The following is an 18606-nucleotide window of genomic DNA, read 5'->3' as shown; positions in this document are numbered from 1 at the left end:
ATTTTGTAAAGTTTTTCTCCAAAAACTATCAGTCTTGCTAATTCCAAAAAAAATATTTTCAAATTGAAAACAAAAAAATAAATAAACAAACAATAGAAAACATCTGATTGAATGTCGATAAATGAGAAGAAGAAGAGTTGCAAGTGATTGCAAGAAGAAATTTTTCCAACAAGAATTTGCAAACTCTCACTGAATAAACTGTCAAAATTTCTCTCTCCAACCGCTCTCTTTTGCAGAACTTTTGGGTTAACAGACGACTTCCAGTAACAATTTGTAACAATTGTTACAAATTTTAGGGTAACCAGACACACCTATTGTCAAGATTTATACTTGTGAAACCATCCATGCATACACAAATCAGAGATGGGAACATGCTTTCTATGCAGTGAAATTTGACAAGGTAAATTACAGAAAATGTTTATTTGAAATGACTTTACCTTCTTAATGTTACCATGGGTATTCCGAACATATTAGCAAAAACTATTTATTTCTCTTTCGAGGTGCAATTTGTTGGGAAAGGAATTTCCTCACAATTTCGGCTTATTTTTGCACAAACATTTTAAAAATGGTGACAAATCAATGTTCCCAAGCGTACATTTTCTTATTATAGTACCCATGGTACAATAAGGAGGTAGAACAGCTTCGTAAAAGTACAGAAATACAGCCCTGAGGCTATGCCCGCTTCCTGTCAGACTCATTCCAAATTATATGCAACAAGTTGTTTTCATTTTTTTTCACATTTTCCTCATTTCCAAACTGTACAATCTTTCAATTTCATGGCTAAACTGGTTAATAACTTCAATGCGCGAGCAGCAATGTACGTGTATTTCATTCATTGGTTTTGAAAATATCAAAACATTTTCAAAACAATAAATACATACACATAATTGGCAGAAGTCGGACACACTTAGAAAAGTATTGTAATCAGCTGGTAGCTCTCCCTTACCTTTTTATTGTACCATGATAGTACCTTTGTAACGTCAAAAAAATATGCACAGATTTGACAGTTTTGAATGAGTTTTATTGTACCATGCATGGCAGAAGAATACAGGTAGATGCATCAACGCTTGGGAGCATTGATATGTCAAAAAATTTTAAATGTTTTTTTTTTTTTTTTTAATATAAGTAGATTTTCTTTTTTCTTCCCATATGGTGGAGGATGTTAAATGCTTTGTTACGTGTTTTCCTATTTTGTTACTTGTTTTACAATTGCAATTAAAAAACAAATTTCCATAAGGCATTTTTAAAAGAGAACGATAAAAGTCTCGCCTAGTCTAGATCAGTAGTGGCATTCTCTAACTCATTTTTTGGGTTACCGACAAATATCGGTACAATTTATACCAAAAAATTATGAATGAAAAGTCTAAATTAGAGTTGGCAGCACTGTTGCAATCGTTAGGACTTAGTGACTTCTTAATTTTGGCCGTTAACTTGCCGAACAAGTTACTTAATTGCCGAAATTATAAACATTTTAATTTTACCGTTTTTTCGGTAACTCAAAAAATGTGAATGAAGACAATCGCACAACAGGGCTAGTATTTGTCATTTTACAACTTAGTTTTGTAGTTCGTACCACTTTCTGCTTTATATTAAAAATAGAAATGAATGATACAAAACATGTGAATGTTTGTAATTGGAAAATTTGGAATTGAAAAAAGTATCAAATTTTACAACGTTTTCATTTATAAGAAATGGACGTGGCGTTTTGGGTAATACGGTCGTACAAATCATTTTACATAGTGGTGAAATTGAATATTTGTGTACGCTACGTTGAATTGTAGGTAATGCTGTTAAAAAAAATTGAAAAGTTTTTACCACTTTTTATATTTTATTGTAGTCTATGTTCTTTATAAACCTCGCATTGCATTAGAAGCTTCGTATTCCATACAGAATCCAATGACTGGATCATTAATCGTTTCTTTGACTTGGTTTGCAAAAATGAAGTCCAGATGGCCCCAATTAGGATCATCTATCAATTTGAAGTATTTAATGTTGGATAAGTGTTCGGGCAAACGTTGGACATCCATGTAAGTGGCAGAGCCATCGGCCATACCATAGTATATGTACATATTGGCAGATATATTCTCGAGAGGATAGTTTGGTGGCTCAGCTTGTCCATATTTTTTCATGTTTTTGGAGTAGCCGTAATCGAACTGCCGGAACTCATTGCTCACATGTTCTTGAATATAGTGAATACCTTGATTGGATGAGATGCCAGCTGGATGGGTTTCGACCAGCTGGGGTAATATTGTCTGAGAGAGAAACGTAAAAAATTAATAATCGAAGGCAATCGTACGACTTGAATAACAAAATGAAACTCACATAATTAAGATTGGTATTATCGGTACCGGCCCACATGAGGAAGAGTACTTCGCAGTATTTGGAGAAAAGAGGGCTGCCGTCACAGGCCGTGTCGAGCAGTCGTTGTACGTAGTAGTTGTGTGGAATGAATTCCTGCAATCGTGAATGTATAAATTAATACCATGCGTTACATGTTTTGTTCGAGGACGTTCATCTAGTTGTAACCTAAGTTCATTATTGAATAGAAATCTAACAATCTATCAAGAAATCTAGTGCTATCAAATTACGAATGAAATCTTCCATTGACTTTAGATCATATGACTCTCCGTCACAGAGTCATATACAGAGTCATATACGTAATATACAGATTTGCAATAGGTGTGTCTGGTTACTTTTCCAGCAGGAATTGTCCAGTAACTTCTTTCTGAGAGAGTAAGGTAGTTTTATTCTCTTTTGCAAGGAAAATGCGAAAAGTAAACAGACGGTATTCCTGCAGAAGCTTGCAACTAATCAGCTGATTTGTCAAAACAAACCAATTTGTCCCCCATAAGGAGAATTAAAACAAAGGAAGCAATACTAATTTTACAAGTTTTTTAAATAAAAATGTTGGAAATAGTCTTTTATTTCCTTATTACATATTAATATTTACGTTTTCCACATTTTTTAAAGTTTTTCTCCAAAAACAATTAGTCTTTCAAGTTCCAAAAAAATATTTTCAAATTAAAAGCACAAAAATAAATAAACAAACAATAGAAAACATCTGATTGAATGTCGATAAATGAGAAGAAGAAGAGTTGCAAGTGATTGCAAGAAGAAATTTGTCCAGCAAGAATTTGCAAACTCTCACTGAAAGAACTGTCAACATTTCTCTCCCCAACCGCTCCCTTTTGCAGAACTTTCGGGTTAACAGACGGCTTCCAGTAACAATTTGTAACAATTGTTACAAATTTTAGGGTAACCAGACACACCTAATATTTACTGATCGTTTGGCTTCTTTAGCTTTTGGACATGACGACTTTGATCGTCATAACAAATATTGCCAAGCTATCAGATTGCAAAGAAATAACATTATCTACTTTATTACTCACCTGGGAGCCTAGAATGTCGGATCCCACTCCGGGAGTTCCAACATAAGGGGCCAGACCTACGACCAAACCGTCAGTGACGTTGCCCATGAATATGGGCGGAGCTAACATGTGGGCTGTCTTAATTTTGTCATTGTACTCCGGTCTCATGCTTCCCATGACGAAGAACACCGTTGTGCCCTGCGAATGACCAGCATAGTGTAATTTTGACTCGCCAGTCGTCTCCAAAATGTAATCAATCATTGCAGGAATATCTATGCTGCCTATTTCGTGCCAGCTGAATTCCCAAAATTTGGGATGATTTATTGAAATCTTGGTATTGTTTCGCGAATATATGTTGCCGCGAGCGTTGCCCAACCAAACATCGAAGCCACTATCGGCAAAGTTGTATGCCAGGGCGTGATCCGGGCCATTGAGGAGGAAACAATCCGAACATGAGAAGAGACCATGTTGTATTAGTACAACCGGTTTTTTGGTGTTTTCGTTCTGCAACTTATGTGAGTAGGGTATACGAAAAAGATTCAAAACATAGCCGTCAGGAGTTTCGACATAGTGCGACTCGGCGGGATATCCATGCTCCCTTATGCGGTCAGCCTGTTACAAAAAAATTGCAGTATATTCGCATTAATAGGCAATGTTGTCCAATCTGATCACTTACCGACGTCTTCACCGGCTTAAAGGGAATATCAATGTAGGGATCGACGTCTACTTCAGCTGCTACTGCAGCCACCAATAAAGCGAAGATCAACAACTGTTTCGGCATTGTCGTTCCGCGCGTTTAGCATACACTGAGGTTCTGACGCTGGAACCGCTACTTATCAATGTTTCGTGTGCCAAAACACCTTCCGACACGGATAATCTTATCAGGAGATAAGATTTAAATTTACCACTCAAGTCAGTGCTTCAACATTTCAATTCTAATCCCCGTCCATGAGGGGTAATATGATTTTATTGTATTATCGATCAAAATTATTGTTGTATTCCTGCGAACAGAAAATTTGGGTATGCGAAATGATTTATGGCTGGGAACCTATCTATTTTACGGGTACCTACGGTGATGTTGAAAGAAAAATGAGCTTCAGGTCACACATGAAGAGTTGCATGTTTCATGCCCATCACACCTCAGAAAATCGATCAAATTTACACCCGATCCTTTGGTAGTGAAAATAGTCCAAGGAAATATCGGTCCTTGGAAAAAGTCAAATAATGTTGTGCCCATTCGCGAATATATTCCGAATAGTTACGTTATTGACTATAATAATAGCATAAATCAATTGTAAGCTGAAAGCATAGCAAAATTATTTATGTGATCACGTCCGTCACGCTAGAGGTATGTGATAGAAAGCTAAAATTTAACATGGAGTTATCTTTTGTCTGAAGGCGGATCAAGTTCACAGATGAGTTAGGCCATATAGTATCCATATAATTGTACCCATGGTACAATAGCTACCAGCTGATTACAATTTTTTTCTAAGTGTGTCCGACTTCTGCCAATGTTGTGTATATATTTATTGTTTTGAAAAATAAACAGAAAATATTTTCAAAATCAATGATTGGAAGACGCGTATATTGCCCGACACACATTGAAGCTATTCGCCAGTTTTGACATGTAATTGAAAAATCGAACTATTTAGATCATATTTTTGAAAGAAAATCCTGGCATTTAATACAATTTTCGCGCTGTCTAACTGATTTTAAAAATTAAGAAAATATTGAATGAATGAAAACAACTTGTTTGCATGCAAATTTGACAGGAAGCGGGCATAGCCTCAGGGTTATATCTCTGTAGATTTACGAAGCCGTTCTACTTTCTAATTGCACCATATTCGAAGTTTTGAATGTTTTAGCCACAGTTTCTAACGCAAAAGCTTAAAATTCTGTACTTAGAGTTTAGAACGAGTTCTTCCCCTTGTGGTAGAATAAAGTCTATGTAGGTTCATGTTTTCGTGTATAATTTTACCTACCATTTCCTGAGGGAATTACTTATTTTGTATTTTTACTTATTTTACTTAAACCCCTTCATCTCCTTCTGTCCCGTCCCTCTTACAAGGATAATATAAAATATTAGCCCATATGAAATGTGAACTATGAAATATGGAATTGAAATGTGAACTATGAAATATGGAATTGTCAGCGTAAGTTTTGGTTTTTAAACATAATCCATGTAGCAGATATTGAGAAGATCTTGGAAATATTTTTCAACAGGTTATTCTTATAGACTGACCTAAATGTTCAATGTCCAAATTAATAGATTATTTATTATTTTTGTAAAATATTCCAGTCATAATACGTAGCCATTAAAAAAGCTCTTTATGTAGGTGTACGACCAAATGCAAATAAGCATATCCCTCTCTGCATTTTCTATGCCAAATTTTACTGCATAGAAAACAGGTTCCCATCTTTACGCACAAAAGATTTATAAATATATATTTTGACAATGGGATGTTGACAAATAAATAATTTTGAACAAAAATTGTAAACATATAATTGCGTAACCTTACCTTTTTATGCCGGACCACGTCTTCTATAGCCTCCATATAACGTTTGTTTCTTTAGACGGAATTTTTTGAAAATGTTTCAAGTTCCTTCAAAATGGTGGAGGGTATTAAAAGTTCGGCCCTGCCGAATTTAGATGCTTTTTTACTTGTTGTTTTTCAAAATAGTAAATACATACACAAAATAGGCAGAAGTTGGACCCACTACCCAGCTGGTAGCTTTACCTTATCTGTTTATTGTACCATAGCCATAACTAACTTTTTCCAAATTCAGCAAAAAAATGTCGAATGATTCAAAATTAAAACAATAATTTGCATCAGATAGTATATGTCAATTGAATTCGACTTTCTTCAATTTACTAAGTTTATTGTCAAAATTAGTATTCCTGGTCGACCTTTATTTATAGGCCTTGAATATAATTTTGAAAAAAAAATAAAAAAATGCACTGTGGTGGGGAATAACATCGAAGACTCGTAACTCTATTTGCATATAGCTTGAAAACTAACTATTTTTGCTCTTTATTGACGCTCCATTGTCAACATTTTAAAGTGTTTGATTGATGAAATGTTCTTAGTCTTATCTAAATTTAGATTATAAATATTTTTTAAAGTTGTAAATTAAAAAATATTAAAATTGATTATCTCTAAAAACAAATATTCTTTCCATTTTTATAATTTGATAAAAAAAATTTAGGGGGTCTTATACAAAAGCTTTTACAAATATTTGTTAAATCGTCGAAATTATAACGTAATGGACGATCTGTCATTGCAGACAAGTGTTAATGCCAGAAAGCTATATCTATGACACATTGCTTAAAGAGCATTAGTTTAAAATGAGACATTAGTATATAATTCCTTGCTGATTCTACTTTATTTACAAATAATAGTGTTTACATTGGGAAAAGTAGTTTTGTTTGCCATTTGATTAGCAGCCATAGCAGAAGTAAAAGGATATCAGACCAATAATGGAAAATCTTCTGATATAATTCAGTTCAAAGTAACTGGTTTTATTGGTGAAGTAGTTCGTAATCGTTGCAGAACTTTATAACTTTATCGTTGATGGTACCTTTAACCTTGAGTGCAAAAATGAAATCAATGTGGTCCCAAGTACTATCTTCAACCAAGTACATGTTTTTCAGGCTGGATAGATATGATGGCAGACGTTCCACATCTCTGTGATCCGCTGAGGCATCTGCCAAACTGTAGTACACGTACATTTCAGCCGTAATATTTTCGAGAGGATATGCTGGAGGCTCAGCCTGGCCATATATTCTCTTGTTTTTCTTTGGACCATGATCGAATTGGCGGAACTCATTGCTAACATATTCTTGTATATAATGAATGCCTTGGTTAGAAGATATGCCAGCTGGGTGGGTCTCGGCAATTTGGGGAAGAAGTGTCTTTTGAATGAAGAACATATAAATTAGTTTCGCTAACGATGGTTATTTACAACTTACCGTATTCAAGTTGGTATTCTCATTTCCAGCCCACAGGAAGAATAGAGTTCTGCAGTACTTGGGGAATGCTGGGTTACTACCACAGGCCGTATCTAATGCACGTTGTACATACTTGTTGTGGAATACAAACTCTTGGTTTCCCAATATTGCACTACCTTTTCCGGGCTTCCCAACGTAAGGTGCCAAGCTTGTAACTAGCCCATTGGTGCAGTTTCCCATGAAAATAGCCGGTGCCAACATGTGGGCTGTCTTAATTTTTTCATTGTATTCAGGCCTAAGACTTGTCATAACGAAAAACACTGTTGTGCCCTGAGAATGGCCAACATAATGTATCTTCGACTCGCCCGTCACTTCAAGTATATAATCGATCAGTGTGGGAATGTCAATTGTGCCGATTTCATGCCAACTGAACGACCAAAAGTCGGGATGATTTAAGGAAATCTTCGTGTTGTTGCGGGAGTATATGTTGCCACGGGCATTTCCAAGCCAAACATCATAACCGTTATCGGCAAAGTTATACGCTATTGAATTGTCGGGGCCATTGAGAATGAAGCAATCTGAACAAGCGAATAGGCCGTGTTGAATAAATACAACTGGCTTCTTTTGGCCAGCATTATTCAATTTAGGCGAATAGGGAATCCGGAACGCGTTTAAGACATAACCGTCCGGTGTCTCAACAAAATGAGACTCTGCCGGATATCCATGTTCACGTATACGATCCGCCTAAAATGTTAGAAAGTAAATTAGCGTATACATTGCCCTGCTCTTACTTTATTGCACACTTTATTTACCGAGGATTTAACTGCCTTTAACGGAATATCGACATAAGGAGTACTGCCTTTAGTTTCAGAATCTGCAAACTCTGCAACTGCAAATGCCAAACAACACAAAACGAGAAATGTCTTCATTGTACAATGCCTCAGTTAAGACTGCATGCGGACCAGAGTATCACCGCCACTATTTAAGAGAGTAAAGATTATCTAATCGCCTTCAGGCAGTAACACTTGATTGAACAGTTCGGTATTAATAGAAATCTATACCCCCCACACATCATCGAGTTTTTATTGACTCATAATGTTGTTATGATTGTATCAACATACTGATTAGCTTAGGATCCATCCGCTAATACTTCTTTACAATAATTAAAATCCATATGGAGTTGCAACGTAAAATACTTTATTTTTAAGTTCTTTTACATAGCTCTTAGTGGTGTGGTTTGCTGTTGCATCGTAGATGCAATAATAGCTGCTTGAGTTTTCTTCAAATTAAAAACTTTTTGAGCAACTATGGGATGGGTGCATGTATTTAGAAGACTTCGCGCCATTTCCAGTTCGCCCTGCAACGTCAATGCTACGGCCAAGTTATATCGAACTACGTTTTGAGCGGCATCTAAAGATTTGACTTGCCAGTCTTTAGTTTCGAAATCGAACGTATTTAAATCCGAAACAAAAGTAGGCTCCAAATGTGGTCGAGCATCGGCTAAATTATCCATCATTATAAATGCCTCGCCGGCATACATATGAGCCAGCATTCTTAAAATAAATATATTGTTGATTCTATTGCAATCATTTGACCGTTGATGTCGGCTTCTTACTTACTTATGAGCATCTGAAAGATTTTCCATTTTTAATAATTCTTCTGCCATTTCTAATGCCGTAACGTAATCACCTAGGCGCAAGCTCACGTAACTATAGGCTGCGTATATGGATGATAACATTGTGTCGAAAGATTCTCTTGTTACAGGTCCTGATGGATTACAGAAATTATTGTCCCTTGTCTTTTGCCAACTGGATTCTTGGCTGTCTGTCGTCTCATTAATTTCTTCAGATACAGAAGGTGTATAGAGTTGAGCCATGTAAACCCGTGTTAAAGTTAACGCATTACGCAAGCTTAAAGCCGCAAAAGGCATTGTTGGTTCTGGCACCGCAGCAGATTGACTACTTTGCCTTTGAATAATAAAAAAATAAAGAATGTAACAGGAATATAAGCAACACTGATTGGTATCAACTTACGAATAGTCTATCCTATTCGAAAATAAGGATCTTGTCTCCGTGCGTATCCTACTTTTCTCATCAATTGATCTCTTCTAAAAAGAACAATTATATCATACAGTACATTGGCGAGATTTCATTTTGTTACCATTTCGTATTCCATTATACAAGCTTCGGCAATTCTAAACCACAGTCGAGGATTACTATGGTAGGTTTTTAAAGGCACCAAAAAACATTGAAAAGCCTCCTTCGGTCTTCTTAAATGCAACATCGCAATGCCCAAGTTATATAATATTTCACACGATTTAGCTGAGCACATATCGTGTAATTCGGCACTGCGTAGATTCGACGCTATATGCTTATCAAAATTTATGGCGTTTTGGAAGAAGTTCGCTGCAATGGCATAGTGACGCACACGCAAATGTATCACACCCATATTGTTGGCTATAAGAGTATTCAATTCGTGATTGTAAATGCTAAAAATAAATATGGAGTTCTGAAAGTTAGACAAAGCACAATTTTTGTGTGTACACATTACCCGCCCATGTAGGAGTCCACATTGATTTTTTTCAATTGCTTAGCTGCCATTTGGAAGTCCTTCATAATGTAATATTGGTGTGCCTTAAGGGTTGCAAATTCTGGGGACTATAACATAAATAGATATATATTTTCCATATAAAGTTCATTGAGCTTACCCCATCTTCCGGAACTTGAACAATCTTTCGATTTACAAGATGCGTTAGCAACGACAACAACTTCAAGTGCTTGTTAAACTTCTCTTCCAATCTTGGCGCAGATTCTTGAATATTACCTTCATCTGCTGCCATGGTAGTAATGTTAATACTCAAATGCCCCAGCACCTCTTCCAGGAAAAAATACGCTTTACGGGGCTGATTAGTAGCCAATAATAGACGTAACATGAGAACACCAACCATTGCCATTATATTCGAATCGTAGGTCTCTATTTTATCAACAACCGGTTTCAAAGTATCTATAGCAGTTTGGTACATGTGTCGGTGGTAGTAAATCACCGCCATGTTGTATAATGGCATTGGGGAAGATGGTGCAACGTTAGGGGTTTTTGAAGACAAACTTTTACAGGTCTGAAAGGAAAGGTAGAAATATATATTTATACAAAAGTAACCATTTCTGAAAATGCATATTAAAACCTCTTTGTTTTTCGATGAAAAATCATTTCTTTCACCAGCAAAATATAGAAATTGTGAAGGTTTTTACGATAATGATAATATGACCGCTAATTTAACTGGTCTGAAGGCATTCTATATTTCTTCAAAGTGACACTCTTCTTGTTACGACTTTTATTTAGAAAATATATTTGTTCACTGGTATTTTTAAATTTACCATTGTCCTAAAATAACTTTTATGAAACACCCTTTTATTAAATTTTTTCGATTGACAACTTGTATAACAACAATGTTCTTATTGTGATTCATGGGTAACCGGAAAAGGATAAAATTGAAGGAATGTAATCTTTCTGAAAACATTTCATGGTGCTACATTATTTCCATAATATGTAATATGAGTATTTTTGTACGGTACGTTGGATATTAGGTAGGTTTTACAGACATCTTTTTAATCGACATTTTTCTAAATTTGCTAATGTATAAATACTATGATGTTAATATCCCTGGCGTATAGATATTTAGCAGGATAACGAACAAGAGCATTGTTCAGGTGAATTGTTTACTGAAATTATCAGTACAACACCTGTCATATTAGATGGCTATTTCCAATACCGAGTAGTACAAGAAAATCATTATTTTCGTACCGTAAGCCAAGACGAAAATGGGAACAAATATAGGAATATATAATAAATTATACTCTGTTTTTATTTATATTTTATTACTCAAATGGAGCTACATATGCCAATATATTTTGCCAGAAGACAAATTCTCAATACTTGACGGAAGACCTCTTACTTATAAAAAAAATTAATACTAGTAGAACTATGGATCACGAAGTCGGTTTGAGATATTAAACACAGGCCTGCTACTATCAACATTATTAAGGTTTGACGTGAATAAGAGGAGAAAATCTCAATATCATTATTTCTATGACTAATATCTTAGGAAAGGAACAAGTTGATTGTAGCGGCTATGCTCGGATCATTTTGAAATTTTTATCATATCGAAACAAAACAAAGCAAGTAAGCAAAATTCTTATGTCCATTACATAAACTGACTTTTCTTTCCATAACTGACATTTTTAAAATTAATATCTTTGGAACGACAAGAGGTCGATTTACATTGATTTTTGGAAAGGCAAAATTGTAGACTATAATGTAGTTTATAAACCTTAATATCCGATAATGGCCCATTTTCGATTTTTCGATTTTTTGGATTTCTTCCCAAATTTCCGGTACAACAATACACGTATATTGGTAAGTATTTCTATAAGCTATCAACCGAAATCCATTTTGTAAGTAGAAGCAGATAAATCCCGTATTTTTTCGTATTTCAGGCCAATCCGAGTATAGTTCCTAAACTCAACATAAGCCATGATGAATAAATAATAAACATTTTAAATTTGATCGAGCATATCCCCTAAACTCAACTTAGAAGGAAATTGGGGGGTTTAAATCCGTTATTATATATTTAAGAGTGTATTACTTGCATATTAGTGCTCTTTACTTGGCCAACCGACACTCATACATACCTCGCTACTGTTCAGCTCTTTTAAAGACTTCAGTAAATCCATGTAGTCCTTGCACTTGCCCTTGTAAAACTTAGCTACCATTTGGTTGTGGTGAATTTTGCAATCTTTGCCTTTTAGATTCTCCAACTGCTGCAGAATTCCGATGCATTCATCATAATTGCCCCTAAAAAGTAGATGTTCGTATTCAGTAAAAAAATATGGCTTGATTACGTTCATTACACACAAATCGAATTCATCACTAGCTTTCGTTAGCAGCCGATAATCATGAGCGTCGGAAGCAGCTGATATATCCACGGACTCGGACGTTTCCATAGTTGTAGTAGGAAGAATATTCTTTAGGACACTTATATATGACTGAGATTGATTGTTTTGTATAGTTGAGATGCATGAAATAAATTACATGAAATTATTCAGTTTTCGATCTTTAGAAACCTTTGTTTTTTGTTGTTGTGTGACAGAGAGAACAAGCGATACTACTGCCGATAGCTTCTTTGCGATTTGTAAGTATTATTATCGACAAGAATTGAACAGTTCCAGAATCGGCTGCACGTAACGCCTGCAACCAAGGTAGATGTACTAGGTAATCGCATCAGTCCAGCTGACGGCACCATTAAATGTCAAAACAAATTGTTGTAATGAAGAATTCGCCCTAAATGAATGCAACAACAAATTTGTTTATGTTGTCTTCCCTAAAAGTACCTTTTTATAATATTTCAAATAATTTAAGAGCAAGTTAAGAGTGAAACCAGTAAAAAAATTAAAAGAAAATGAAGGAAGGAGGTTAGAATGGAGTGCAGCTTTAAGAATTAAGTTAGTCTCAACATCTAAGATTCCCAAAGCACATCACGGGAAGTAGTGCAAGAATTGGACTCTTGTCATTTGCAGTTCCGGAAAACTTTCGGTTTAAACCAGTAAAATATAGTCATTATAAGTTTCTTGGTTTAAAAAATATCGCAATACTACAATTAATACTTATTTTACTCTTGTTTGTTTTACAATAAAAACTTTTATTGCGACGTTCGTTTACGACGAGATGCACACAAAATAAAATGTAAACAAACACCTCGTTTCTGATTGGTTGAAACAAATTTGCCGCAACCTATAAATGTCATGGCGAATCTATGTTTTTCGAATTCCAATTTTGACATTTGAGGGGACCACAAAAGTTGCTTTGTTGTAGCAATTCGCCGATGCGGTTACCTGTTAGATCTACCTTGCCTGCAACCATGTCGCAATAACAAGGTAATCTGGCAGATTTTGCAAAACCAGATTGAATGTCAAAATTTGTTTACACTTTTGGTCTATTCCAGAATTGCAAGAATGTAATGTGTAAATGTTTCTACTATGTGAACCGTTTTTATACCCTCCACCATACTATGGAGGGTATATTAATTTTGTCATTCCGTTTGTAACTCCTCGAAATATTCATGTCAGACCCAACAAAGTATATATATTCTTGATCAGCGTAAAATTCTAAGACGATTTAGCCATGTCCGTCTGTCTGTCTGTGTGTCTGTCTGTCTGTCCGTCTGTCTGTCTGTCTGTCTGTTGTAATCACGCTATCTTTCGAACAAATTGAGATAGAAGGCTAAAATTTTGCACACATGTATTTTTTCCCAGTAGGCAGGTTAAGTTCGTAAATGGGCCATGTAGGTCCAAGTTATCATGTAGCCCCCATATAACGGTACCTCCCGATATTCGGTATTTTGATGATTTTAGCGACATTATTCACCGGAATTATTTCAAATTTGGCATTTGAAGTTTGTAATGGATGCTACAGCCTAAGACAGAAAATTATCTGTGCAGGTCCACGTCTTCCTGTAGCCCCCATATAACGGTACCCCCCGATATTCGGTTTTTTGATGATTTTAGCGACATTGTTTACCGAAATCGTTTCAAATTTGGTATTTGAAGTTCGTAATGGATACTACATCCTAAATCAAAAAATGAGCCATGTAGGTCCACGTCTTCATATAGCCCCCATATAACGGTACCCCCGATATTCGGTATTTTGATGATTTTAGCGACATTGTTTACCGGAATCGTTTCAAATTTGGTATTTGAAGTTCGTAATGGATACTTCATCAAAAGTCAAAGAATGAGCCATGTAGGTCCACGTCTTCATATAGCCCCCATATAACGGTACCCCCCGATATTCGGTATTTTAATGATTTTAGCGACATTATTTACAGGGATTGTTTCAGATTTCGTATGTGAAGTTCGTAATGGATACTTCAGCCCATGCCAGAAAATTGTCTGTGCAGGTCCACGTCTTCGTATAGCCCCCATATAACGGTACCCCCCATATTCGGTATTTTGACGATTTTAGCTACATTATAAACAGATTTTTCTTCAAATTTCGCATTTAAATATTGTAATAATTTATGACAAAAGTTGCCTATGCAGGCCCACGTCGTCGTATAAGCATTCGGTATTTTTAAGATTTTAACAGAATTTTTAACGGGTTTTAATTTTGGAAATTGCCAAATTTGTACCAAATGGTGGTGGGTATTAAAAGTTCGGCCCGGCCGAACTTACAGCTTTTTTACTTGTTCTCATTATGTTATCGAAAAAAAATTAAAAATAGTAGATTCCATGGTACAATGAATTCAAGGTAGGGCAGAACTACCATATGATTTAAATTTTTTTATTTTTCTGGCTTAATATGTCAACTTCATTTGCTTATGTGTGTGTCTTCTTTTCAATAATAAAAAAATTTTCAGAAAATATTCAAATTCGGGTGTTTTCAAAATGTTTATTGCAACGAATGCATCGACAAAATCTACAGTTTTTGTCGCGAAATAAACCATAAGAGATATATAGAACATGATTTTGAAAAGAAATTTTGATCATTCATTCAGTTTTCTCGGTTTTAAATTATTTATTCAAAATCAATGCAACAAGTTGTTTGTTTTTTATTGTTTTGATAGTAATTCTGACATTATTTGCATATTTTTTTTCAAAGTTGACCTACCTTCTCTTCATTGTACCAAGGTAGATTCTTACAGTTTCTAGAACAAAGCATTTGTTGGCTATTTGTTTATATTTTGATACATTTCGGCATTAAATTTGGTAATTAGCTATGCCTACATCTTACAGAAAATATTTTTACCCTGGTTAACCGTTATAATTGGTCAGATCAAATGCTGCTGTAACCATGGGAAATTAGAAATGTAAGATGCAGCTACCAGCTGATTACATTTTTTTCTGAGTGCGCTTGACTTCTTGTTGCATACATGGCTCAATAAAAAAGGTTGCTCAACTTCAAAGAAACTAGAAAAATGCAACTCTGTGCTGGAGTCTTGTAGTGTCAATTAACTTTCAAATATTCAATAGTTTGCTTTGTTTATTTTTAACAAAACTCTTATATTGGCAACCAAATTTGAAATAATTTCAAATTATTGTATTTTTCTTTCAAAACAATATACACAGAATAAGGGCACCAAAAGAAAAAAAATTGTATTTAGGTGGTAGCTTTGTTCTACCTTCTTTAACTATGCCATGGGTACATATATATTTGTATAATTCGAACAGGAAGCGGGTATAGCTTCAGGGCTGAATTTATGTTCTAGCTCCATATTGTACCATGGCCGTAATCAAAATTAAGTCCAGTGGATTAATCTTCAATAGTATAAATGCTCTGTTCCAGTACGGCAAGAATGTACATTTTTTATTACGATAACCAATTATCCCTTTATGATATCGAAGAAAATTGCAAAACTAGTAGACTTTCGCAGGATCTGAAACAGAGCATAAAATAACTTTAAAATTAATGGTAACATCAAGTGTTTTTGTTTGCTAGAAAATTTTTCTTTCTTATTCAAGGCTTCGTCTCATTAAAACGACGACAACACTCTAATTCTAAGCTATCAAATTTAGTGTCAAAATTCATTATTGTGATTGAAATCGCAGAACAAAAGAAACTAATAGCCAACAAAGTGTAAAGAAATGTTGACATTAAATCCGATTTTTAAGATTTGCTGAAACAGCTTGTTATTATGCCAAGGAACAGAACTAATACAACAGGGAAGTCATTGTCCAATGCGTTTCACAAATTACCGCCGACAAAAACAAATCGTTCGCCTTTATTCTCTGGCAGAGATATTTTCTTGAGTTTGCCTGTATGTCATAGTATAATTAAATTTGAAGATATTTCAGTGAATTTGTCATTCTATATTGGTGGCGAAAAATTGTATAAGCAAGGCTTACATGTATACTTGATTCGTAAGCAAAATAAAGAGGCGTATTTGAGCAATCCTACAGTGCGCGATTTACAACTTTTGAAGTTTCTGGAAGAACAAGTATTGAATCAAATCAAGTCAATATCTAAAAATCGTAGAAACAAGTCATTGTTATTGTCTTTCTTTATTGTTTGCAGCAAAAACACAAAGCCTTGAAAGCATCACCGATATGATGGTGGAATCAGATGGAACCACAGACGCAACCCGCCGCCTCAATGTGAAGAAGCAGACTTTAGATGATGCTTACGCTGTCCCTGCAAATTTCTTAGAAATCGATGTGGTCAATCCACAGACATCTATGACAGCGGGAAAAAAACGTTATACAGATTACGAGGTCAAAATGAGGGTAAGTCGAAAAGTTAATCCTTTCCCCATGGCCAATAGGGAAATCACATAGGAAAGGGGAGTGGCAATGGACTAGTTATTCCAACAAAGACACATATACATGTTGCCTTCACATGCTAATGGGCGTCCATTTTGATAAAACTAGAACGGCCTGTGCATTGTTTAAAATTGTGATTTGTACTGCAAAAAAAAAAAAAATCTAAAGTAACCCCGAAATGTACTGATAACGAAATTGCTTTATGCTGACCGGCATTTGTATTTATTTAGATGTGTGTAATATGCTGGTGCATATCAGAAAACAAATGATATATGAATGTAATGAAAGATATTAGTCATCAATACCGACAAGTGTTGGCACTACGTCAGTGTAGGATCAGTGAAATTGTTGCTCATATACATATATGATCAATTTTGGAGTGAATGTGTAAATAAAGGCAATATCATATTCAAATCACATTGTCTACTTGCTCATGGATGTATTCAGATCCTTCTCTAGTTTTTTACCCTGGATGTTTCCTGCTGCTCTTAACATACCAACGTTTAGCTAGGAACATACTTCCCTAGACATAGGCTTCTTTCAAATGTTCTTAATCAGAAACATTCAATTCAGACATTCAGTTTTTCATTACATTTCTTATGCCACTTTCAAAGAATTTTGTTGCGTCTGACATTTTAAATAATTCTTTTACGTCATAGCACGCAAAGAGTTCACCATTATTCGGACCGATGGGAAGAAATAAAATACAAAATTAGCTGCAAGGGAATCGAGAAACTAAGCTGTACATTAATATTAGACGTGCTACTACTATTGATATTATTATATTAATAACACCAACAATTAAGAAATTATGAAAAACTTAAAGAACATTGGACTCGATCAGAGGCAATAAAAGACCAGATGTGACAGCAGGCAAAAACATTCTCAACATTTGAGATACCAAGTCAGAGGCAATTTTGAAATGTATAGGTAGCGAGTTATGGGTAACAGAATTACCAAGATTGATACAAATATTCCTAATTTCAGACGAAATTGGAAACCTTTCAATGTGATGAATTTAATTCATTATTATGTACAAACAAATAAAATATATATAATATATAATATATATTTCACTGCCGAAAATCAATTGTTTCTTGTATAGGGTAACTGTATTAAATGAAAATAAACAAATAAAAAAATATTTTTCAATCTCATCAAAATTGCCAGTGGTCGATACGTCCCTAAATACTTTAAATAATTTCACTTATTTGCCCGAACCAAATTCATTGAGTTATTTGCTTTAATTGCAGACAAATCTTCCCGTTTTCAAAGTAAAAGATTCAAGCGTAAGACGTCGTTATAGTGATTTTGAATGGCTAAGAAACGAACTGGAACGTGATAGCAAAGTAAGTCTTGCCTTGTAAATTATATAGAGGTATTCCTTATTATATAACCTGGTTGCTCATTAGATTGTTGTGCCCCCTCTACCTGGAAAAGCATGGAAACGTCAAATGCCCTTCCGAAACGATGAAGGAATTTTTGATGAAAACTTTATCGAAGAACGTCGCAAAGGCTTAGAAGCTTTCATAAATAAAATCGCGGGTCACCCACTAGCCCAAAATGAGAGATGTTTACACATGTTCTTGCAGGAAACTTCAATTGATAAAAATTACGTTCCCGGTAAAATACGCAACACTTAAAGGCTTCACGGCAGAGGACAAACATGAAGAAAAACTAGTGAAACAACTTTACAATAAACTAGCAAAGAATAAAATGTTATGTTTTTAAGGAAACAATTAAGGAGATGACTCATTGTATTTTTTTGGCGAAGTCATCGTATCTTTACCGCGCTCAGCAACAATGGTGGAATTAATAATTTAATCGAACAATTAAAAAATATATTTCTATTATCGTCTCTTTTAATTTAAGGTATTCTATTCTACATTTTATATATTTTCGAATTCCAATGTTATTATAAAATCAGTCTTAGTATAACTGTCATAAAAATATATTAAATATACAAACAAAAACGATA

General features: G+C 34.8%; 4 protein-coding genes across 7 annotated transcripts in view; 1 reads left to right on the top strand and 3 right to left on the bottom strand.

Annotated features, from left to right (window-relative positions):
• LOC101889104 (sorting nexin-12) overlaps positions 1-18606 on the top strand; it is a 44885-nt gene extending 26279 nt beyond the window's left edge. The window contains exons 1-4 of one of the 3 annotated variants that reach the window (XM_011296555.3): positions 16079-16323; positions 16384-16592; positions 17882-17977; positions 18041-18606. In XM_011296555.3, coding sequence (XP_011294857.1) covers positions 16416-16592; positions 17882-17977; positions 18041-18271 — 504 coding nt within the window. In that variant the 5' untranslated portion in view covers positions 16079-16323; positions 16384-16415 and the 3' untranslated portion in view covers positions 18272-18606. Of the gene's footprint in view, positions 1-16078; positions 16324-16383; positions 16593-17881; positions 17978-18040 lie in introns of those variants that run through there. The other 2 variants (XM_005176026.4, XM_059125471.1) reach the window with 2 other exon arrangements.
• LOC101888746 (lipase 3) lies at positions 1809-4204 on the bottom strand. The gene is made up of 4 exons (XM_005176024.4): positions 4045-4204; positions 3390-3980; positions 2323-2454; positions 1809-2252 (listed from the first exon to the last, which is right to left on the bottom strand). Exons 1-4 carry the CDS (start codon positions 4147-4149, stop codon positions 1848-1850), a joined length of 1233 nt encoding a protein of 410 aa, XP_005176081.1. The 5' UTR covers positions 4150-4204; the 3' UTR covers positions 1809-1847.
• On the bottom strand, positions 6734-8434 carry LOC101888922 (lipase 3). The gene is made up of 3 exons (XM_005176025.4): positions 8130-8434; positions 7339-8061; positions 6734-7281 (listed from the first exon to the last, which is right to left on the bottom strand). The coding sequence occupies exons 1-3, from the start codon at positions 8244-8246 to the stop codon at positions 6889-6891; spliced, it is 1233 nt and encodes a 410-aa protein (XP_005176082.1). The 5' UTR covers positions 8247-8434; the 3' UTR covers positions 6734-6888.
• Positions 8493-12470, bottom strand: LOC101895762 (CCR4-NOT transcription complex subunit 10). 2 transcript variants are annotated; one of them, XM_020038989.2, is made up of 8 exons: positions 12229-12470; positions 12006-12168; positions 10025-10432; positions 9868-9974; positions 9478-9805; positions 9351-9421; positions 8937-9284; positions 8493-8870 (listed from the first exon to the last, which is right to left on the bottom strand). In XM_020038989.2, exons 1-8 carry the CDS (start codon positions 12315-12317, stop codon positions 8531-8533), a joined length of 1854 nt encoding a protein of 617 aa, XP_019894548.2. In that variant the 5' UTR covers positions 12318-12470; the 3' UTR covers positions 8493-8530. The 2 variants fall into 2 exon arrangements, with proteins under 2 accessions (XP_019894548.2, XP_005176125.2); XM_005176068.4 differs by having other exon boundaries at positions 9351-9424; positions 12229-12469.

This window comes from Musca domestica, unplaced genomic scaffold, assembly GCF_030504385.1.
Source record: "Musca domestica strain aabys unplaced genomic scaffold, Musca_domestica.polishedcontigs.V.1.1 33, whole genome shotgun sequence".
In the NCBI taxonomy this organism is placed as follows: domain Eukaryota; kingdom Metazoa; phylum Arthropoda; class Insecta; order Diptera; family Muscidae; genus Musca; species Musca domestica.
Note: the sequence above shows the minus strand (reverse complement) of the source record. Positions and strands in the feature narration are given on the sequence as shown.